This window comes from Calidris pugnax, unplaced genomic scaffold (assembly GCF_001431845.1).
Source record: "Calidris pugnax isolate Ruff unplaced genomic scaffold, ASM143184v1 scaffold28, whole genome shotgun sequence".
Classification (NCBI taxonomy): domain Eukaryota; kingdom Metazoa; phylum Chordata; class Aves; order Charadriiformes; family Scolopacidae; genus Calidris; species Calidris pugnax.
In genome coordinates, this window is record NW_015090842.1 from 134,037 (window position 1) to 157,592 (window position 23,556).

General features: G+C 37.7%; 2 protein-coding genes across 4 annotated transcripts in view; both read right to left on the bottom strand.

The window, feature by feature from the left end:
• SLC7A9 (solute carrier family 7 (amino acid transporter light chain, bo,+ system), member 9) lies at positions 1–17,136 on the bottom strand. Its single transcript, XM_014942467.1, has 15 exons — positions 17,020–17,136; positions 11,317–11,376; positions 10,399–10,731; positions 10,042–10,167; positions 8,905–9,052; positions 8,285–8,527; positions 7,634–7,759; positions 7,203–7,302; positions 5,319–5,363; positions 4,872–4,995; positions 3,113–3,216; positions 2,179–2,275; positions 1,812–1,961; positions 1,173–1,347; positions 1–244 (listed from the first exon to the last, which is right to left on the bottom strand). The coding sequence occupies exons 4-15, from the start codon at positions 10,144–10,146 to the stop codon at positions 189–191; spliced, it is 1,473 nt and encodes a 490-aa protein (XP_014797953.1). The 5' UTR covers positions 10,147–10,167; positions 10,399–10,731; positions 11,317–11,376; positions 17,020–17,136; the 3' UTR covers positions 1–188.
• Positions 15,114–23,556, bottom strand: part of CEP89 (centrosomal protein 89kDa) — a 26,481-nt gene continuing 18,038 nt past the window's right edge. For all 3 annotated transcript variants that reach the window (XM_014942464.1, XM_014942466.1, XM_014942465.1), the window contains 2 exons: positions 22,432–22,601; positions 15,114–18,735 (listed from right to left, as the gene is read on the bottom strand). In XM_014942464.1, the coding sequence (XP_014797950.1) occupies positions 18,498–18,735; positions 22,432–22,601 (408 nt within the window). In that variant the 3' untranslated portion in view covers positions 15,114–18,497. The remainder of the gene's footprint in view (positions 18,736–22,431; positions 22,602–23,556) is intronic.

Consider the following 23,556-nt stretch of genomic DNA (forward strand, 5'->3'; position numbering starts at 1 on the left):
TTGATGCTAATCTGGCTCAGAAATCTTTTATTCTTACATGTTTAGCATTTTTCAAGTACTAAAGTGTTGCAAAAATAATACACCAGTATGAACATAACAGTTTAGAAAGTGTAAAGGTGTGCCAAACTAAATTGAATCTCCTTCAACCAGCATAGCACTTAAAAATAACATGGTACATACAAAATATTTTATTCTTCTGCTGGAACAACTTCCAAAAGCATCTGAAGGTGCATAGTGATGGGCTCTGAGGGGGAAAAGGTTATTGTTAGAGGCTTTTTGAGGGAACAAAACTTCTGTTCAGACATACTGTCTTTCTAAGAGCAAAAATTACCTTTGCGAATAGTTGCCTGTCTTTTGTGTATTTATATCTCAAAAAATCAGGGGTGGGGAACAAAAGCTATCTGAAGATCCAAACTACAACATTCCAGGGTTTCTGAACTTGTTCTTAGTAGAGTACAGTTCTTCTAATTGCATGATTGCATAATATATGATCCTGGAGACACAGACAATGGATTTTACTTTTTTTTTTTTTTTTAAATGTCTGTAGAACTACTAATTCTGTCCTCTTCAGCTGGCTTTACCTTCCCTTTTAGAAATACCTGTGTATCCTGATTTCCCTGAGATAACTGCAAAGAGTTTCTCTTGATGATGCAAAATCATTTTATAAATGGTCACAGTGGGTTCTTGCAGCTTTCACTTTACTCGGCAGCACTGTAGTTATTTTTGGCCTTAATGCTGTTTAATATTTTCTTTAGCTCAGGTTATTGATTTTGGTATACTTACTAAAAGCACATAAGGATGGTATAAGGATGTATGTCTGCTAGTTAATGCCTAAAGCAATGTTTTGAAATAGGGGCAATCAAAATAACTAATTTTACAGATAAAATAGTTCTAATTAGTTCTACTAATTTTAAAAGTCATTTTCTTCATGCTACTACAATGAAGCATTGCTTTTTTGTGAATCCAGTTTCATTTTTCCTGAAGTCGGGCAGTATAATAGAAACTTTAGTAAAGCTTGCTGCGTGCCCCTTGCTAGATGTCTGGCAAACTGCCTCCCTCCACACCCCACTCGAGATTTAGATGGGATGGACTAAATGATAATGAGCTTCATTATGCTAATCTAAATCTCAGCAATATTGTGTTGAATTTGGTGCTGACTGAGGTATACTTACTTGATATTTTTTGGGGCCAGTTGAATTTAAAATGAACAAAAAGTACATAAACGATAAGTCCACTAAGTATAAATAAAACACAGTACAAATAGGCCAGTTCAGGTGCGCTGATGATTGGTGCCAATACCAGTAAAATGGAGACTAATGTCACTATCACTGGAATGATGATGGGTATCTGCAAGATACAAAGCACAAAATTACCTGTTTATTCTTTTCCTGTTCTTAAAGAAGTTGCATGTATGAGAGGAGAATATTTTCATTGCCTTATGCAGTTTTTCCTGTTAAAATTTCTGGTATTAGATGAGGAAATTGAAAGAGTAACAAGAATATGGATAGGGAAAATGCTTCTGCTGAATTATCAACCGAGATCACTTTGCCAATATTGCAAATTGCAGTGTGAAAATTTGCATTTTAATGAATCTGGTTCCTGACCCCACTGCAATAATCTGGGGCCTTATTTTGGGTACTGGAATAAAGAGAAGAACTATAGATAAATGCCTAGGTTTCAGGGGGGGGAAAAAAAATAAATCAAGGAGTCATCTGCCTGAGGATGTTGTTTAAAATCCAAATATTGAGGATGAGTTGGTGTTTTGGTATTTATTAGGATGGAGGGAAAGCCATACTGAATGCTGAACTTACCCTGATTGGTCTCTTGAGTTCCTTTCTTGTAAACCTCATAACAATGAGTGCAAGTACAGTTAAACCATAAAATATCCAGACTGCGAAACTAAAATAATTTATGAGTGTGTTAATGTCACCAGGAATGATATAAATAATAGCAATGGCCCCCTAAAAATGAAAAGAAAAATTAATGTAGTCTATTATAAAAGAATGCTGAATTTTACAGAAATGTCAGTATGGGCGTATGCTTACAGTATTTCAGAGAGTCATCTGTGAATGCTTTTGCTTAAATATTTGGGTGTAAGTGTGGTGCTGCATCTTTAAAGGTATCTAGAGATAGAGAATTTTTGTTGGTAACTTTTCTGTGCTTAAACTATATACTTACGTAGAATATGATAGCAGGTGCTGGTGTTAAACGCTTAACACTGATGTAAGACAGCAGCTTTAGCATATGCCCTTCTCTACCTGCAACATAAACAAGTCTGAGGAAACAAAAACAAGACAATCTAGTTAGCGTGGCACCTAGACTTCGAGTGGCATTACTTAAAAAAATAAAATAGAGTACCATTCGTTTTCAGGTTTGTTTTATTGTGTGGCTACATCTGACTATAATTTCATCAGTATTTCCTTTGATTTGCAATGGGATTTGAGGACTATTGTAGTAGACTGAAATAATGTCTAAATAAGGGAAATAACCAGTATTAACACTGTGACCTTGAAACTCATTTCAGAATCATTAGTTTGCACATTTAAGTTAAAATTATTTTGGAAAAAAAAAGTTAGCTATTGTGTGCCTTTAAATATTTTCCTTTTTAGTTTGCTTTTGGTTTCCTTCATATCAAAAAGCTATGTTCACAACCTTACATCAAAAAACTGGTCTTTACAGATGTATTTGTAAATACAGATGTTTGGAAGTGTTTGAAATATAAAGTATTTTTAAAGAGAAAAAGGAAGCATTGAGCAAGCGATAGGAATAGCTTCCTTGTTCTGATTCTTCTCTTTATCATTGCTGCTGTAGTCATGTTCTTATTGGTAATTTTTTAACTGTTTAATTCTTAGCATTAAACTTGGTGAGAGGTGAAAAAAAAACCTTTTGTGCTATGCCTGATTTGAATTAAGAATAAGAGATATTATTGAGGTCCCTTTCAACCACAGTGATTCTGTGATTTTTCTCATTTTTCAAACCTGTATAGCCACTGCTGCTTTTTGAAAATTAAACAATATTACATTTTGTACATTTGGATCAAAAAAACCTCTATATCTCATTTTTTCCATCCTTTAAACACTTTTGTTGTAAGATACTTAGAATGGGAGCTTACCGGCCTGCAGTAAAACAGGTCCCATTGGCAGATCCGATTGTAGAAAAGGCCACAAAGAGGGGAACTATCCAAGAGGCTGGATAAAGGACTCTGTCTCCGAATGTCTGAGTTGTGGGATTAAAATGAATAATTTTTGTCATTTTAACTTCCATTCAGTAATATTGGAGCCTCTTTAAAAGTGCAATAAATGGCTATCTAATGTATGTTACCAATAAAAACATATTTAGTGTAGGTATTAAAGAACACTTTGCCCAGTGAAGATCTCGATTAATTAATGAACCACTCTTTATAGAGTGGAGTATTGTTGTTGTGTTTGAGTTGCAGCATCTGTAGGAAACACTGGGAGACAGATGTAAAAATTACACAGAAATAAAATTCTGTTAGACATCTGGTTTGGGGGTGTCTGCAAAACAAAAAGGAAGATGGCATTGCAGCAGAGCCATGAGACACGGATAGCAACAGCCTGGCCTCAGGGGTGAGCAAGTCAAGGATGGACTTGCCAGGGTCTGTCAGTGCACTCAGTTCTGCCTGTGCCGAGGTGTGTTAGATGTTGCTGCAGGAGGGATTAGACCTAGTGCAGGTACACTGACCTACTGTAAATGAACTTGGATTAAAACTTCTTTGACAGGTAAGTTTTGTGATTTTTAGTTAGGGGATGGTTAACTTTTTTAGTGAGTAAAGAGTTCTGGTTTTGCAGAAGGGTAACATCAGTGTTGTGTCTCTGGCAGTAGGAGTCTCATCAGTCCTTAGCAAGATGCCTGCTGCCAGGTGTACAGACCTCTTCGTTCAGTGCAGCCCTGCTGTTTGCTGTGCTGCCTTTTACTGCTCAGTGGCAGTCCCAAGACTTTGTTGTTAGTTGAGGCTGATGAGTTTGGTGCCAGCTGCTGTGTGTTGCTCACAGATGGGAAGGTTAGTGGAATACTGAAGAGGGCTAGCTGTTAAACAAGGTATGACTTGATATACATTGTTGTACTTGTTGGTGCGAACAAGATGCTGAAATGCTCCAAAGTTCTGCATTTTAAAAGATTATATTTAACTTTTTGAAGTTTTTCTGTACTTCTTCAGTGTGCTACACTGGATTTTATGTGCATGTTACATACTGTTTGCCCCAAAAAACATTAGGAAAAATGGCTGCATGACCACTCGACAGTTTTTTTGGAGACAAATGTCCTGTGGAAAATATCCTAAGTGGAACTGAAGGGACAGGTGTGTTTTAAGATTTTAGAAATCAGTTTTGTCTGTGGTAGTGTGTCTTGCAATAATGTAAAAAGGATATTTCTGAGCTTTGTTAAGGAAAAAAAAGCAAGAATATGGAGGAAGTGAGTTACGGACTACTTGCTGTTATTTCCAGAACGAGAAACTCTTATTTTGCATGTGATTATTTCTCAGAAATACTGGAAGCACTGAAAAGGGCAAAGCAGCAGTCAGATGTTAATTTTCCTTCCATCTTTTTGGTGCTTATAGAAAAGGGTTAACTTCTGAGGTGCAGTGTTTACAAAATGTTAGCTGAAGACTGAATTACTTTTGCTTTTTTTTTTTTTCCTTGGGATATGACAGAACTGCAGTTTAAGCAATACTGAAATAAATTTTAAATTAAGAAATGACAGTAGATAATATAGAAGCAGGTGACACTGACAGCTTAGAAATTAATTGTTTTTTAAGAAAAATTACACGTTCCTTTTTGCTCATGTTACTGCTGAAGATACTTTAATGCACACAGCCTTCTTCAGATGCTCTATTACAAAATAAAGTGGCTTACCACAGCAACTGCCTGGGACTGCAGGAGTTCTGTTGAAGTCATTACGGTGAAATATGAAATGTTTATCAGAACGTAACAAACTGTAACCAAGGGGATTCCAATAATTATAGATAGCGGTAGATTTCTAAAGAATGCAAAAGTAAGACTCCATCAGCATTGCTGCATCACTGGTAGAGCTGTCATAGTAAACTGTGGACTCTCCCTATATGCTCTTTAGGTGTATTTACATTTCTTTAATGTAGTACCAAGGAAATCAGGATTTTAAAAAAGGAAATATACAAGTTTATGCAAGCCTGTAATAGAAGCTAATTCACTCTCTCTGTTAGTGCTCAAACCTTCAATAACTATTGATTTTAAAACCAAACCAAACTATATGCCTTCTGGTACAAAAATATTAAGTGTTTGATTTCTGTTGTTAGAAACACTGCTTTTCTACGTAGTTTTTACCTGTAAGGATTTTTAAGTTCTTCTGTGATGTAATTGAGTTGATTCCTGGAAGGAAAAACATTCATACAATGTTTTCATGCAATAGCAGTCAGATGTTGAAATACTAATATACTATAGTCAGGGGTTATTTCAGTTTTAAAAAACACAAAACAAAAAAAAAAAAGAGCAAAACCACAAGCCACCACCAACTTAGGGCACAACCAGCCTTTTAAGTGGTAATACTGCAGGTCAAAAAAACCCATGAGCTTCTTATCCAAGGTTCAGCCTCTTGATTCACCATTGTTTCCTCCTCACAGTTTCAGAAGTATCTCTTAAGATCTCTTAAGAACCTCAGTTTTTTGAGGTTTCCTTAGTTCCTGGATAAAATATCCAAGAATAATAAAAATTTGGCAGACATCTCAGACTTTCAAAATTGCCCTTGAACGTCAAGGTTTGCAGTATCTGAGTCTTTTCAAGTAAAAGCGCAGGCATACCCTTTGCAATGACTGGAACGAGTCTGCTGATGTTCCACAACTGTTGTGTAAGTTATATTGTCTAGAAAACTGGCATGAAAACCTCTGAGGATTACACCTATCAGAATTACGATTCCCAAATACTCGTTTTTGCTAGAGCACGTAGACAAAATTGAAACAAGATTATTTTTTAACTCATCCCCTTCTGAAAATGTGAGGAGGAGTTGGTGTTTACTGTTTGACAGGTTAATTTTCAGATGTTGGGTTTTGGTGGTTACATATTGAAATAAATATTTAGGCACCAGCTTCGTTGCCCCCTTAAAAATCTGGGCAAATGTCTGAATTAGCTGACTTACATGCCTCAGTTGAGACACTCAAGCTTGCAAATAGAATCTGAAAGAGTAATCCATATGAATATAAATTCAGTTTTAAGCATCCAAATGGGACTTACTTTGTTGTAAGTTAAGGTTTATATTCTTAATTCCTTCCTAAAACACAGATCTATATGCACACTTTTAGTTTAAACGCATAAGAATAGTATTAATGGATCAGACCTTGAATTTAGATTTGTGCCAGGAAACCCCCCGACCAATTGACATTCCCATTAGTTTCAGAAAATGAAACATGTAAACTATTTTCTGGACTGTGGCACAGATTAAGTTAAACATTCCTGCCAATAAATAGGTTTAGCCTTATGAAAATAATTCAGGAAAGCACTCTTCTAGTGTTAAATACAAGTACTGTATGTAGAATATAAATGTAAACCTAAATCCCTCTGTATTTGTGATCATTTTCGAATGTAGATGTTTTCTTAAATCTAGCGTGGTAGCTGATAATGGATAAACAGATGAGAAGATTTAAAACAGAAGGCTTCTCAGGGAAGCCAACTTGAATTTTTTTACATTAATTCCAAATGAAGCTGAGTAAGAAAAAATTTGAAAGTTGAACTGTATGAATTCTGAGAGTGTGTGTGTGGGGGGGGGTATGTTCTCCTGTACTCATCAAACACCAGTACGTATTTCACAAGAAATGGAATTTGATGGGGTAGCCTGTAGGGCTTTGTTTGGGAAGGCTGTTTTGCCTTACAAAATGGAACTGAACTGTGTTATATTCTCCTGATTACCACAGTATCTAAGCACCTTCAGCAGCAAAGCAGAAGACCTTTCAGGATCTAATACAGCTTCTTTCCCTAATGAGCAGTAACTGACAATTTGGGGATGATGGCTGTTGTGGGTGTTTGTTTTGTGTGGTTTTGTTTTGTTTGTTTGTGTTTTTGTAACCAAACTGGTGTTCTTTTCCCAGAATTCATTAAGAGATTCTTAATAACAAGTCAGATGTTAACTTTTTCCCATCTTTTGAGCTCTACAGGGAGAGAGTGAAGTAGTTAAAGGCTGTTGAACTGTGCCCGTTAATGCTGGTAAAGGTACCTTACCATCCATCATATGCCCAGAGTCCATTATAAAATGCCAGGCTGATAGAGCTAACGGAAATTTTACTGTCCTTGAAAGAATCTTTGAAGTTTTCGGTTTTTCCTACAATTAAAATATAAATTACTGATTAGTGTTGAAATTAATTCCTTTAATCCCCACTAGATGAAGAAGCATTCCAGCACCTGACTTGTGTTTTGAAGCATCTCACTGTTAAAATAAATTAATATAAATTTTTATGAATTGATCTGTAGAATTGTATTTCCCACCCTCACCCCCCCTTTCTCTGAAGGAAAATACCATTGCACCTGACAGATCTGGAACTAAAACACTGGATAAAGAAAGCTTATTGTTGTGCCGCTTCTGTCAGTGGGAAATTTACAAGTGGTGTAGCAGAAGCTACAATATTTTTTGTAAGTAAAGTATATTTAATTACCTTGTGCAAGGAGAACAATTCCACTTACAATAATGATTGTAACGATTATCATTTTAGCAGCCGTGAGAAAATTCTGGAGATAGCTTCCCAGCTTCACACTCAGTGAATTCACTATTGTAATTACCACTAGAAGAAATAAATTCATATTTCTGCATTAAATTTGTCAGAACTGAAAGAAAAGTTGCCTTTTGAAACCTTTCCTCCCCCTTATTTACTGTACTGCATTTTACTCCCACTGTTCCCCTGCATTATTCGAATAGGTTTTTAACATACTATGTTTGGATAACTTTTTTAAATAATTAGGAAAACAGCTTTCTGAATTTAGGTTGTGATAGTACCTTTAACAAGTAACAAAACAAAAACCAAACATACTGCAGTTGTGCAGCATTCTGAGAAATACAGAAATAATATCTCCACACTTAATTTTTTCTCTTTTTCTGCCAGACATAAACATCCATTCCACAGCTGTATCTATCATAGTAAAGAATAAGAGAAACTTAGAGTATGAACAAATCATTTGTAAACCTGTCCTTTTCCTGTGCTGCTGCATTAGTCACTGTGGGAAGGAGTTGCTGTGCTGTGTTTCCAAGTGGATGGGAACCCCTCTGCCATTACAGATCGCATCTCTTCCCTAAAATGTACGAATCTTACCGATTGCAGCTGCTGCCAGACACTTGATGACAACCTGGGGTGGATCGCAGCCTGGGTAAAAAGGAGCTGATGCGTATTCCGCGAAGCTGAGGCAAATGATTGCAAACGAACTGGGCTTTGTGACGAGTAAGCTTGTCCAAGAAAACAGAAATGCTGGAATTGGGCCAAATGCCTCCATCAGGTAAGGATATTCTCCCCCAGATTTTGTGATCATTGTGCCAAGCTCAGCAAAACAAAGGGCACCTGAATTAACAAGAAAAGCACTTGTGGGTTCTTCAGTTCATGCACCCAGCTCTTAACTGGCTAGAACAGATTATCACACCTTAATAGGTGGAAAGCTAAGGAAATGGGTATATATAATGCATCATTACTCTTTTTATGTTTCTGTACGTTTTATTGTATATGCAAAATAACATTTTCATTACTTGTGAGCAATTGGTAAAAATTCACTGAAACTTGTAAGTTACGGTCTAGAACTTCCTACTGTTGGTGTTTCAGAGTGGAGCAAATAAAGTACAAACATTCAGGTGCTATTGGCTAATCTGTGCAATGAGAGTAGTATGCGGAAACAATAGATTAAAAAGATTTTAGCAAAGATTCAAATACTTTAACTCATTTACCTAATGTTGCAAGAATTCCACAGGCTGCCCAGATGGTTAAACAAGGACCAACAGCTCCAACATTGGCAAGTACTGATTTTGGAGAAACAAAGATGCCTGAGCCAATAATTGTACCAACGATCATACAGATTCCACTGATGAGGCCCACCTGGAAATAAAAGGAGACATTTTGGGAAAGTAATTTCTAACAATTCAATAATTGTTGTTTGATATAATACAATTATAGCAATTGTCATTACTGACTTTTTCCCCGTCTTTCAACATAAAGCTTCTACTATGTAACATACTAAACTATGCAAAGTTTCTCTTTTCTTTCCAAGATGTATACACACCCTGTGGAATGCTCCCAAAAGCACAGTTATTTTGGCTTTCCCTGCCTGTCTATGTGTTTTATTAAACAGTCCTTTAGACTGCATGGGTCTCAAATCTAACCTTGTGCAGGTGAGCATCCCCTTTCCACTCTTTGATTAAACTTAAAAATTCTTTATTAGCACGTGAGGAAATTCTGACTTTTCTAAGCTTCAAAAATTTGTTTTCCTAGATGGAGTCTGTATTTTTTCTTTCAGCAGGTGTTTTCATTGCTTCAGGTATTTGTGCACAGGAGTTACCTTTATACTGCTAGGTAGTGAAAAGATCGTGTTCTGACTTTGTAGCAATCTATGCGTTGCACAAACTACTAAAACTTGAGGAGTCCTGCTAAAAGCAGTGGCATGGGCTACTTAAATTTTCCTTTTAGTTATGGCTGGTCTAACATAAATGTTTTGCCAGCCTTAACACCAAACTGAAGCCACATAGAGAATCGTTGTCCAGGCTACTTCAGTTTGCAGGGGGAACTCTGCTCCCTGCTGAGAGCAAGTGGCACATCTGTTTTCTAAAGCATTCGTAATTTCCTGGAGGAGGCAAATCTTGACTTGGTTTATGAAGCATCTCACTTGATCAGCTAACTCAAAGACTGAAAAATTATGCATTCTTACTTTTTGATTGTGTTTATATCAGAGCTATTTAACTATTAATTAGCAGTTTCCTAAATCATAAGCCCAGCACGCTCTTAAGATTCTCAAGTACACGGCCGCTGAACTGGTGCGTGGGCCCAGTGCCTGCGGGCTGGGGAGGGAGGGAGGGAGGGGGAAGTTTTGCCTGTTTTTGGAGGTTCATCGTTGGGGGTTCCTGGCTCTGAATGGACTGTCCATCCTCTCGTCCTTTGTCCTCTCCTTTTCTTTTCCTCAAGCTTTCTTCACCCATTTGGTTTCCTTGTTGAAATCTCTTAAGGAAATAAAAACAAAATATTAGTCATGTATATTAATGTGTGCTTGTTTTGCCAATATATATGGGTCCAAATTAGTGTAATTAAATATTGCTGGAAAAGGTAGACACACACACTTGCTCGCAGGCAAAGGACTTGCATCTAACTCCGTACTTGGAAAGTAAAGTGACAAGGTGTTATGTCTCCTTCACGTCCTCCATGGGACTGGCCCTGGGTTCCCTCGTACCCACCTGGCAGTGAGTGTCCTCGTCCCACTCTCGGGGTGGCACTCGGTGGAGAAGATTTTACTGCGACAGTCTGGGTATATAGTACTCCCTCCTTTGAGTTCCTCTAGAGGGCTGGGCAGATTTAATCTTTCTCCCAAAAGCTAATCTTGTTTTTGTATCTAGAGATCTCCTTTCTGATCTTCGTTAAATGAAGCTTGGTCTCAGCTCCTTGGAGATGCAAGTATCTGCTAAACCAAGTGTTACCTCCGGTAATTGTCTAGTTAGCAGCTCTTTGCCTCAGTCACCAGTCTTCTCAGTGTTGACTCAGGGTGAACGGTTTCTGCTGAACGGTTTGTTCTGTTTAGAATTCGAATATAAACAGTTTGTTTTCAAATTTAAATTTAGATTTGATTTTTTTTTTGGTTGTGCGTGTTTCCCATAGTATTTGAATAAGATACAACGTGAGATAGTGAAGGAAATTATCAAGTTAGGTCCCGATTCTTAAAAGTTGATTCAATCAAAAGTCTCTTCTCAGATCCTACAGCTGTAATTACTAGAATCTGAATGCTGAAGATCATTTTGCAGTTACCCAGACAGATTTGGGAATGCTTCCTGTTTAGGTGATTAGCTAGTACCCAGTAATTATTGGTTGCAAAAATTGCAGCATTTTAAATTGACAGAGCACCTAGCTCAGTACCAGAAACATTTGGGCTGTAATGAGATCCAGTGTATGTTTTGAATTAAAGATTTATTTTTTTAAAAAGAAATCATCACAAATCCAATTTTTAAGATTAAACCTCCAATAGAAAATTGCCCACGTAAGGAATGCAGGGCTTGGGTCACTGAATTTTGTTACAGCATTGTGCCCCACTTCTCTCTTTCAAAGTCTTGCATTTAGAATGTTTTAATCATTGCCGTTTAGCAATTTGTGCTTTCACTTACCCTATTTGTTTGGTGTTAATCAGGCTCCAGGAATCTTTGTACAGTGTATTTCTTTTTCTCCTGTTAGATTTAATAGCCGGTTAGACAGCAAGACATGTCCATGTCTGAAAACAGAATACGCAGAAACAGCAGCAGCTTAAGTACAGAGGTTATAAAGGGTAATCATTAAACCCATTCTCAGGCAAGAAGCTTTGAGATAGGAACTACAGGTAAACCAATAGTCCAATTAGTTTATCTTTAAAAAAAAAAAAAAAAAGAAGTCTTTGTTCCATTCTGAGAATGTTTGTCCACTACCTAAGTGCTATATTACATAGTGAGAGTGAACCATAATTTGAGGAGTCTATTTTGATGATTTTATATCAAGCAATTTCTAATTTAGAAATACTTTGGAAAGGTAACCTTGAAATAATTGTCATATTATGGGTTCATTAAAAACATCTGTCCAGGTGTTAGCTGCATCCTATGACCACAGTTGATGTTTTTGTTGTTAGAAAGTAGAGGAATATGAGCAGAAATCTTTGCTTTGTTTTTCATTAACCGGAAGGCAGCTGAGTGGACAGCTTGTGTTCCCTTCACTTGCAATTCCAATTTATTTTTCATTTTTGTAAACGTTTAAAAATCTTGCTTGAGTGAAAGATTACATTCTCTGCTTCTATATAGTTGTGTACCCAGGAAAAAGGCATTGTTATCCTGAAGGCTGAAATAAGATAACTTCTTTCCTTCCAACTAGTCATCCCTAAACTGCTTGCCAAAAAAAAAAAAACACCAAACCACCCTTAATCGTGTTTTATTCCATTGTTTTAGGCAATTCAGTTTTACAGCTCCTTTCCTCTAAGACGTCCAAACTAGTAAGTCCTAATCGACCTGATCTGACTTACAGCTGAGTTTTATCACTAAACATCTACTGTTAAAAGGTAAAAGATGTGCTGGTATTAGCTACTGATACTGAGATTTGTTTTCTTGTTAAGATAATGCCTCGTGAACAATATTAGGACAGGATAGGAAATAAGAGCAAACTGCTGGAGCTAAGAATCAACAAAACTATCCTGGCATGATTTGACAGTTGTTTTTCTGTGTGTGTGTTTTTCACATTCTATTTAAGCATGCAGGCTTGAACAACAGGAATTCCTGTCTCTTTTAATGGTGATGTAAATCTGTGACTAAAAATGGACTCTAAGAAAATGTGAAACAGACTTACATTGGTTTATATTTGCCATGTTTTGTGATGGTTGAGCCAGACTGTGCTGTGAATGTCTTTCTCCAGGACTGAAATTGCAAAGTAATGTCAGCACTGCAAACAAAATCAAAGCCGTATTTCTTTACTCGGTGTTTTTTACCTCTCTTTTTCTTGTTTAGTTCTCACAGAAATAGGATTAAGCTTCAAGACAAGCTCTTGCGTTATAGTTAATTTCTTGTTCAGAAATTACTCTCTGAATGATGGACAAAAGTTCCTTTTTTTCCCTACAGAGAAAGAGTAAAGTGCTACAACTACAGTCTTAAAAGCACATGAAAAGCCAGATATAAGCAAGTTACTCATTTTTCTGCATCTTTTACAGGGACTTCAAAATATTTTTCTTGGTAATTGTGATGTAGGATTAAAGAAGCTAGCATTTCTATATCCATCACTTGGAGATGTCTGGTTTGGTATCAGATTTGTAATGTAGGTCTGTGTTCTCTATAGTGGATAACTTTGAACTTAAGGTTTATAATCTTCTTACCATTCCTGTGTTTTTCCTGAAATGCTACAGAGACTGTTGAAATAGATAATATGAAAAGAAAAAAGGGGGAGAATCATATTATGGAGCTATCTTTGTGCCTCAAAATGAAGTAGACTCACCCTCCACATCATGTCTACCCTGGGATTTCCAGACCAACAAAAAATGGGGCAAAAAACTTTGAAAAGGAAATGGAGTGTGTCATCTTTAATTCCGTGTTAAGTAAAGTTTTGCCTAGGATTTTTTTTAGCTATAGTGTAGGCAATCTTTGAATTTTTTGTGCGGATGTATGTTCTAATCGTCTCATGGTGTTTTTAGGTGTCTTTCCTTTTCACATCAGATCTATATTCTACTTTGTTTCTTCAGATACCATAAAGGCAACATTAAGAATATGTTGTTTGAGTTCTTGCCTAAGCAACCAGGTTTTTTACTCAACCTGGACTGTGTCTTTGGAGAGTTCCCTTCTGTTGAATAGGTGTCTTAAATCTCTGCCAGTGACTTGACCTTAACTAGCCTCTGTTTCCTTATAAAAATGGAAAAGTATCTTCAGTTATTATCTAGTTTAGTTTTAGGGGCTAATCTTCTTGGGATGCCATAAGCTTGTCAAAGGATTTTCAATTTTACCAGCAATCCTCTTTTTCCTCAGCTACTTAAGGAAAAAATAAACATTGAGTTCAAGGATGCTACTGTTATTTTCTTCGTGGACAAGAGAAATGACATTTTACAGCCATGGGAAAAGACTCCTTCCCTCTCCAATACATACAAAGATGAAGAGATCAAGGAGTTCAAATTCCAAGGGGCTGCAGGAGCAAACACTCTGTGGGCTGGTCCTGTCTAAACAGTGTAGTTTGAACCTTTTCAAATGCTATTTACCAATTAAATCGTAAAAAGTAATTTTCAACTTTAATTCGGGAAATAGCAAGGGCACAGTGTATAAATACACCTTTTATTATCATTAGTCACTAATAATAAAGGTTAATGTTTGTTAGGGTTGGTATTTATTGCTTGCAGTAATGAAAATGTTCTGCTTTGACCAATACTTAAGTAAATGGTAAGGATCATTCTAACCTGCAGCTTTGCAGTATCTCAGAATGGGTACTTTCCATTCTAGCTTGCTTAATTTTCATCAGAGGACCATCTGTTTACTTGCACTTGCTGGTCTTTGAATCCCGCCATTAATAAATGTGATTTCACCACTGTCATCCTTAGATGCGTTTTTTTGGGGTTTGTGTTTTTTTGGGTTTTTTTTCAGTAATTGCAGGCGTGTTCAGCTATTATGGACAGAATGTGCTCTGTAAACTCAGCAATGAAACTTCATTGTCACTACAATTCCACAAATTCCAAATTGTTTTCTCAGTTTCTTGATAGGGATTGAAGAATGCTCCATGGTTTTATGTTGCTTCGTGAAAGGAAGCTGGAATGACTTCGTTGGTTTGATTTACAACCTGGAAGATACTGTAAATGGGAGGAAGGTGCAGTATTTCAGAACTGGTTTGCTCTGTCAGCAGTAAAGGCTGAGGTAAAACAGTAAGTTGCTAATGTCAGCTGGGTAACAGAAAAAAAGATAAATGGGCATGGGTAGAGTTATTGTAATAGAGTAAAACAACCACATAATTTGTTTAGTATGTCTATTTGGTATGAATTTGGTATCTATGAAACAAGGCAAAGTAATGCAATTAAAACAATCTTAAGTTCTAGGGTTTTAAGGTATGATTTTCGTCAATACCTGAGTACTAACCAAGCTCATTTACTTGATCATGTAAAATTCCGACACATTCACACTTGAGTGTGCTTGGAACTTTTTTCTAAATACAAGGTAATGATTTACTGAAAATAGGATAGTTAATTCTTCATTTCAGCACTTTAAAGATGCATAAAAGTTGTTACCTGTGCAAACAGAAAGACTTTTCTGCTGTTTGTTCCTTTGTAATACCACAGTGCCTGGCAGTAATAGCTGTGACACTGGACCATACAGGAATGAGTTGAAGTGGGTGTGAGTTCATCAGTAATTCTGCCAAACTGGTTTTATTTCTTAAAGTAATAAGCCAAGTGAGTGGGGAAGAAATAGTAAACATATATTGATTTTTGGACGTGCTTTTATTGGTGACTCATTCTCACCAGCAAATTGCAGTAGCGTACAGAATGGTGCATGGTACAAAATTGGGAGGATGCTCCAATAGAGTGAGCTGGTGAAGGGCTAGAACCCAAAGTTAAAAGGTTTCTTTTGTTACACACCTTTAATGAAAGGTTAAGCCAGCATCTGGTAAATCCTCCTGTAAGGGCATTTCTTTCTGACCCTGAATCCCTGCAGTGTGCTGAAACCTGCACTAAGCACGGGAAGAGAAACCAAAACAAATGTACCAGCTTCACAAGAGGTGACAGCTGGAGGATGAGAAGCTTCTGTTTGTATACAAAACATCCTGAAAGCTTTGAATTTTGCCTGTGAGCTTTGAGCTGGATTCCAGTTCGGCTTTGGTATGCGTGAAGTGATTTCTATGCAAATGGAGCCAGCTGGAGAGGGGAAGGAGACCTTTGTCTGTGTGATTGCTGCAGATGTCAAAGGTTTGCCATGTCCATACCATACCCACAAAGAACCTGGTAGTGCTTTGGGGCTTAGGTGACAAGTTCTAGGTGAAGGTGTGAGACAGAAGCTCCGCAGTCTCCCTCAGCTGCAGCCTTTTGAGTTTCTAAAGGCAGGTGTTCCACAGTTCAGACTGCGCCTTTGGTGCTCTTTCCTGATGCTATTTTCTTCCATGAACTTCATCCCATTACTTAGTGTGCTTGGTTCAAAGGTTAATTGAAGTAATCTATTTCCATCCTTGGTGCTAAACAGAAAAGTGAAGAATGATTACAAGTTTTGTTTCTTCCTTAGTGTTTATATATTAGTTAGAGAAGAAATTCTGTTTCCTAGAGGTTCCCTCCCAGATGAACCTCCAGTAAATGTTGCCAGATTATTAGCTTCCTGGCTGTTTAGCAGCATTGCAGTTCTGTGTTGTGGTAGCAAGGAGTGGAAACAATTAAACTGTCAGTGGCTAGCTTTGTATAATACTAGGGCTAGGCAGTTTAAAAAAAAATAGGGAAGTCGTCTTTCACACTGTGGAAAAAAAATTAAGATAATGAGATCCTGATAGTTAATTGGGGGTGCTGTCCTGTGAACCATGTGTTAAACCTGCCCTCCCATAAGAGCTGTGAAAACGGGAAGCAGATGCGGCGCAAGCGTAGTTCCAAGACATTCCCAATTCACTTGAGTGGAAGAACAGATAAGCCAATATTGAGAGTTTTGAAAAATCTCACTTCTATTTCTAAGGAATTATTAATATAATGTTTTTTCCCTGTGAAGTCGTTTATTTTTACAAAAATCTTGAGACCTATTCAAAAAGGCAATTAAAAACAGATGGGAAGAATACGTAAATCATTTACATATGCAGTTCCAAGGCTGTATTTGGATACTCAGAGATGCTTATCTTGAAAAATGTCAATAAAATACTCAATTTGCAAAACCTGCCTTCAAAACCACAAAAAACAATGTGGGTATAGCCCTGTTTGATGTTCTTTCAGGATCAGGGTCAGCACTTGGGCAGACTGGAGCTTGTGTGGCAAAGAGGGGAGTGTGTATGTCTGCATCATCTACATATAACTTGTCTGAGGAGGTATTTCAGACCTTCCATTTCAAATTAGATTTTTCAAATTCAAGGAAAATGGGATTTGGGGCTGGTTTAGCAACAGACCACCCCCGCCCTCCCTCTCCCCAAAAACCCAGGAAAACCTCCCTGGCAGCTTCACGTTCTGAGTCATTTAAGACTGTGCTTAAAAAGTTTTTTCTTTTGTTTTGGTTGTTATTCTGAGTCCTTGAGTCCTCAAATAATCAAGTTGAAAAAGCTGGGAGGAAACAATTGGAAGATGTCCCTCTGTTAACTGCCCAGGAGGAGACCATGCGGTAGCGGTGCTGGCTGTTAGTCAGTCTCAACATGACGTGTTGAAGTCTTACCTGGATGAGATGGTGAGGTTGTGGCACTCATTCCCAGCAAAGTAATTAAAGTCCGTATTAAAATTCCACTGATTGTAGGACTTGTGCATGTTTGACTTCAGCTACCTTGGTGTTTTGTCTCTCCTCAGGGTGGTATCTGAGTGCATGAGGATTGCTCAAGTGCTCTAAGACTCTGCAGAGTCTCTGGCTTCCCAGTGTATGGCAGGAGCCAGCTTTAAAAACAGTACATACACACAGCACCAAAACCCATGGTGGGACTGGAGACCCTCTCCCCACCTTCTCCTAAATTACCCTCTTCTGCCCAGTTGAGGCCCTGCACCTCAGAATAGCAGGAAACCTTCTAGACAAGAAGAGTATGTATTCTTTTGGGGATTAACTTGGCTTTCTACTCTTTTTGTTAACTTTATCAAAGCCACTGAGATGCTTCATTATTTCTAATATTACACAACTACAATAGTTAAAGGGTTTCCTGTTAAAATTTCCTGGTACCATTTAGGTTTTGTTTTGCAGATGAAGCTAAAGCAAAAAGCTGATCCAACAAGTTCTACGTAAATCCAAAATAAAGTCATTTCATACCAATATGTGCTACTCCGATGTTAATGTGCACTGTTGTGAAAAATCAACAATTAAGAAAGCTAAGAAAAATAGTCATTGTAATAATGCAAAGGCTGTCAGTGCTGCAGAGAATGCTTCTGGGGAAAAAATGTGACTTGTGCAGGTACTGAATCTCAGTGGGATGAACTGAGTCTAGAGGAAGGCTGCAGCCTCTGCTGGCATCTTGTCAAACCTGGGATGGGATGTGCTGACGCTGGGCTCCTGCAGATCTGCTTCGTGGGCCTGGGCCTCGTGAGTATGTGTCTGTCTTGGCTGCTTCACCATCACATTGTCCTCTGTCCGTGAGGTGACTTGGCAGACAGTCTGGACATAAGGACATCTTATGATGTCAAGATGCTTCATTACCAGCAATGAGAACAGACGACAACACATTACTTTTTCCTCCCTACTTCATAGATCAAGTATAGATCGCTTTATTTGGTGATTTGGGAAGAATTTATTGAAATGTGTCCTTTAAATTAAAGCATACATAATGGAGACACATTATGTACCATCTTGAAGGCTTTCTGTTTTGCTCTTCACTTGTTTTTTGGCAAGGTGTATGTCTGTGCTGGAACACCAAGCTTACTGATTTTTTTTTTATCTTGTTAACTGAATACTTGTCTCCGTATGTTAACCTAGCGCTGTATCACGATTTGCCTTAACAAGGAATAGCCTTCAAAAAACCAAAGTCATATTTTAGGCTAGATTTACACTACTGATGGTACAGCTGGAGAATAGGCTGTTGTCATTTTGATGACACTAAAAATACAGTAATCTCGAAGAGGGTAAATGTTCCATTACATCATCCATAGTTGAAAAAGTAAAATTCAGGCACTGAGTTCTCTTTCTTGGATGAGATGTGTAATGCATCTTAATTCTTATCACTGAGATTCTTGTTGAATTTCATTTTTAGTAGGGGATGAAGGTTTCACATCACAATAGCTAAAATCATGTCCGTAAACTTGGTCTTTCTGAGAGCTTTTATCTAAGGCTGGCTCGTGTGCTGTTACAATGCTCCACAGCCTGTTCTTCCCCAGGGATTTGTGTAAGAGTTCTCTCATTCTCCTGTTTTCTTTGGATGTGGATTCCCAAATGATTTCAAGTTCCCCTTCCACTTTCCTAGAAAAAAATGAAGAGAAATCCTACTTTTAAAAACACTTTTTCAGCAGTACGCAATTTCAGTATGTGAACAAGCAAATTATAAACTGCAGGTATTCGGATGCTTGAAATGATCTGATCGAAATTCCTTCCTCCTTTTTTTTTTAAAAAAGCCCCTAAATGTAATGCCAGAGAGGGTATGATCAGAAAAAAGATCTGGACCCCTGTAAAGAGTTGGATTAAGTCCACACAAAGGAGCGGCGCGTGAGAGATGCAGCTGTGGTGGCTGCCACGGGGTGGGGACTGGTTACTCAGCATCTGCTTCACAATGCTTTCCAGAGACCACTGCCCTTACCCTCCGCTTTTGCTTGGGGGATGTGAGGCACAACGAGTAAAATGAGGTGACTGAACTCCCTCAACAAGCTGTCCTGAGTTTCACCCATTCACCAGAATCTTATTTGGGCTGCTGGCTCAAGAATTATTTTCATCTATCTGTAACAGTTTATTTACATAATCCTTATCACAAAGATAACTATTTTTATCATGGTTAAGATGTTCTGTGTCACCTTACAGGTCACAGCCCCTCTCCCTTGCCTGTGCAGAGCTCTCCTACTGCTGGCCCTCATTCAAGGACAGGCCACAGCAGCTTCCTTACTGAGGCCTCCAGACCTGCGTTTGCCACCCAAACTGCAGCAGCTCTAACTGTCCCAAAGGGCTGCTCCTCAGCAGGAGGAGCGAAATACAGTGTGACCTCTAAAACTCCTGAAGGTAAGTGTGCTGTGAAATAAGGCTTGAGGTATTTATGAACCTGGTTTTCTACCCTAAACCATGGTAACAACTTTATTTCTATCTATCTGAAACATGCAATGTATTTCATTTAAGGAAGGGTATGCCATAATGATGACTCACAAACAATAAAAAGGACGTTACGATTATCAGCTGCCTGAAGAACAGAATGATACTTTCTCGTCAGTTGTGTTAGGTGAAAGGTTGCTGTGAATTTCCAGTATTCTCTAGCAACAACTGCAATTACTGAGAAGACTCTACTCTGCAGCTTCTGGGAAAGTAAAATTTGCATAACTTTAGAAGCTTTAAAAGCTTTTATTTATCAAAGAACAATTCGATTTACATGCTCTTCTTTTTGAAATCTAAGTGGAAAAATCCTGTTCCCTTTGACACAACGGATAACTATCACAACCCCTTGTCCTGCTCACATGAATGAGGAGGGGGCTACTTGTCTCGCTGAAAGAACTGCCATTCCCACACCGAAGTGGTATCCTCCCTTGTTTTACAAGAAAACTTACCACCAACAATAGATCTGGTAACATTTTTATGGTGAAGAATTTCATAGCAGTAGCTAGGTCAGACGTGGTAGGATTTCCTGACTTCGCTATTACAAAACTAAATGCAAGAGCCAAAGCAATTACATGGAAAAGTTTTCTGTCTTCACCTACTTGCAGTGCATTTAACTAGAGTGATGGTGGTCAGTGCCTTTGAAATAGCTTAATTTCTTTTAGAGTCTTCCTAAAGAGAAATTGTACTTCAAGAAAATACAAAATCAGCTATCCAAACAGTCAGCATACCGTCAGCTAAATTTTAAGTTATAAACTGGTTTTCCTGCTTAAAATGTAGCATGCTACTTTGGCTTTCATTATTTAAACACTGAAATGATAAAATCTAATATATAATACATTTATTGTATGTGCTTACCATAATGTTTATACAGGTGTTTTGAATTGAAACTATCAACTAGACAGTTTTCTGGACTATAAATGTACTCTCTAAACAGAGCTAGTGGAAATAAATGTGTTTGTTTGGTCCTGTCCTGGCACTGGTGACTTGGGTTGCCAAGCTACAGGTGACTAGCAACATCTAAACCACAAACAATTCTTCTTCTGTGACTGTGTGTAGGGAGGGGAGAGAGAAAATAATAAGCCTTCTAAGCTAGAAATACACGAAGCTGACCAAAAAGACATTTTAATCTCTGGCAGATAGGCAGAAGAGAGTACAGATGTAACGGGATTACCATGGGAAGCTACTTTATATTACCACAATACTCGAGATGAATAAAGGAACAGAAGAAAACTAGTTTATATGAACAGTATCAGCCATGATGCTAGTTGGTCTCATTTTATAAGATGAAAAATATATTCTCTCTTATATAGGTGTAGAATTCAGCTGACTTCAGTAATGTTTAGCTTTTTAAATATAGTTTCTAATATAGTTATCAAAGGAAAATAGTAGATGATGAACCAAAATATAACTTGGAAGATGAACATAAACTTTAACTTTCAGAGTTCTGTTTGTTATATTATACTCTAATAAAGATTGTTAAGGCTTAACTACCACCAAAAACTAGCAGCCACCAATTATCCTGTTCATTAATATCAGTGACTGCAAAAACACAAGGTGTTTGTGAGGTTCCTCTTGTGCTTGTTTCCCTAAATCATTTTTCTTCACCGTCATATTGTCAAATGGTGTAGTTCCAGGTGTGGCTGTTCTTGCTTCTCAAAAGCTAGTTGCAAGTATTACTTGTGTGTGTGCTTACTGAAGAAAAACCAACCAATTGAGACTGAAGAGGAAACAGTGATTTAGTATAATTCCTGCATGGAAAGTGTAATTAATTATTTGACATGGCTATGTTACATCCTCTCATTTACCTACTTTGGGGCTAGAAAGGTAAATTCGGAATGATCCATGGACATCGAACTACAGTCTATTCTATATTAAAAAAACCTTCTTTATTCAACCTGTTCTCTGCTGTAAAATATTGCAACATGAGTCCAGAAGTATGAAAGTCACTTAATTAGTTAAAAAAAACCTAAATAAGTACTTCCAGAAAAATGTGGGATAATGAAATTACTGTTTTCTCATGCTAATTTTAGAAATTAGTGGCATGTTCACTGTACAATTCCCAGCTACTCACACCTGTTTTGACAGCACTCTGTAAGGTAATTGAGAGGATGGAATTGCTGATGGAATTTGGGCGATGCAAAGCCCTGTTTTTCTGTTGTCTCTAAATCGATCATTTCACAGTGGCAGAGATGACTCACAAAACGATGGCTTAATTACCTCTCCTCAGTTTTTCCTGTTTACTGATAATGAGAATGTGCTATGCAGCTTTCCACCACCAGAGGGGAAAAATACCTTTAGAGAACTCTATATTAAAAGGATATTTACACACCGACAGGTATAACCTTGTGTAAATCTGTTAAATTATCTTTTTGTCTTTTTATTCTGCATGTAGAAATCCACGCCACTTACTAACAGAACAGTAAGGCAGATTGAAAAGGAAACCCATCATACACGTACTCATTAGTTTCCTTTAATTTCCTACTGTTCTGAAAACTCTTAAGGGCTGTGGAGGGGAAAGTGTTCAGCCTTTCGTAGAAAATGCTATTAAATAATTACCATATATCTCTATGATCTTTAGACAGCATCCCCTCATCCTAAATCATCTCAGATTGATATTTTTATATAGAAGAATAGTAGTAGTCATCCAGAATAAATTCCTTGTTCAAAATGTCTTTCTTGGAGCTGGGAAAGAGGAAATTAAGAGGAGTATTTCAGCATTTTCAGTATAGCTAAAACATGGATGAGAAAAGATACCCGGAATATAGCGTATGAGGCTCTGAGGAAGCAGCTGTGTGCACCTGCCTCCGCCCACCCCTTTTACCCCTCAGCTCTGATCAGATCCTTCTGCCGGGGCCCGTTTACCTCTTCTGCTGCAGCGCTTCATCCAGGGTTTCCTGTCTGTCCTGCAGCAGCTGCTGGAGACGCTCTATTTCTTGCTGGAACTGGGCAGTCTTCCCAGCAAATTCTTTCTCCTGCTCAGTCATTTTGAGACTGATATTGCCAAGCTTCCCGGCTGCTTTCTTTTTATACACCTGTAAGAGTTAAAGATGATAGGAGAAATAAGGACAACCAACTCACTACCAACAAAAGAAATATCTAGAGGTACTAATTTGGAGTTTGATCTTTACATCAGGGTTGCCTTACTTAAGTATGTCAGGGTAGGTTGCATTATGTGTTTTTTTAACCTATTTGTTAATTTGAAGGTATTACACTTGTGCTTTGCTCTGCACATAAAACTAGTGTGCACAGTGTACACCATACGGTACGTTTGTCTCACACAGGAAAAGAACTGACTGCAAAAAAAGGGGTTCTTTACCAAGATGCAAGGCTACACTTCACAGCACACGGTGCCTGTCCAAGTCATATTTATCAATGCATATTGTGAAGTGTCTGTGTTCTGTTAATTGTTTAATCTTAACACAAAGAGGAAGAATAGACAGCTTCATATTGTACAGTAACTTGCTGCTTCACGCAATAGTTCCTTCTGTTCAGTGACACAAAAGTGATTTATTTTTTTCATTACTGGCAGTAATAACCAAATATATTGGTCTAATCTCAAAACAAGAAATCCTTTTTGAACAAAGGGATTTTGCTTTCTGAAATAACTTCCCATTAAATTATCTAAGCACACAGGGAATTGAAAAATGTGGCTTGTGTATCGTTACGCATTTCTGCATGCTGCTGCTCTCGACAAAACCAATAGGTATTATCTAATATTAACTTATTTTCTCATGATTACAAACAGAATGCTTATACTGTTATTGTATCTGCAAAATGTGATGTTTGATACAGCCTACAGGACAGAGTCTTGGGATGGAAGCACCTCCTTTAATAAAATTGCAAATGATTTAGCAAAGCTTTGAAAATACTGCTATTTGTGTCTTGATAATGTTTTATCTACAGTGTTAACCACCAAGGTTTTTCTCTGCATTTGATTCAAAGCAGAAAGAGTATGCATTTTGGAGGGGGGGGGGGGGGGGGCCTTTT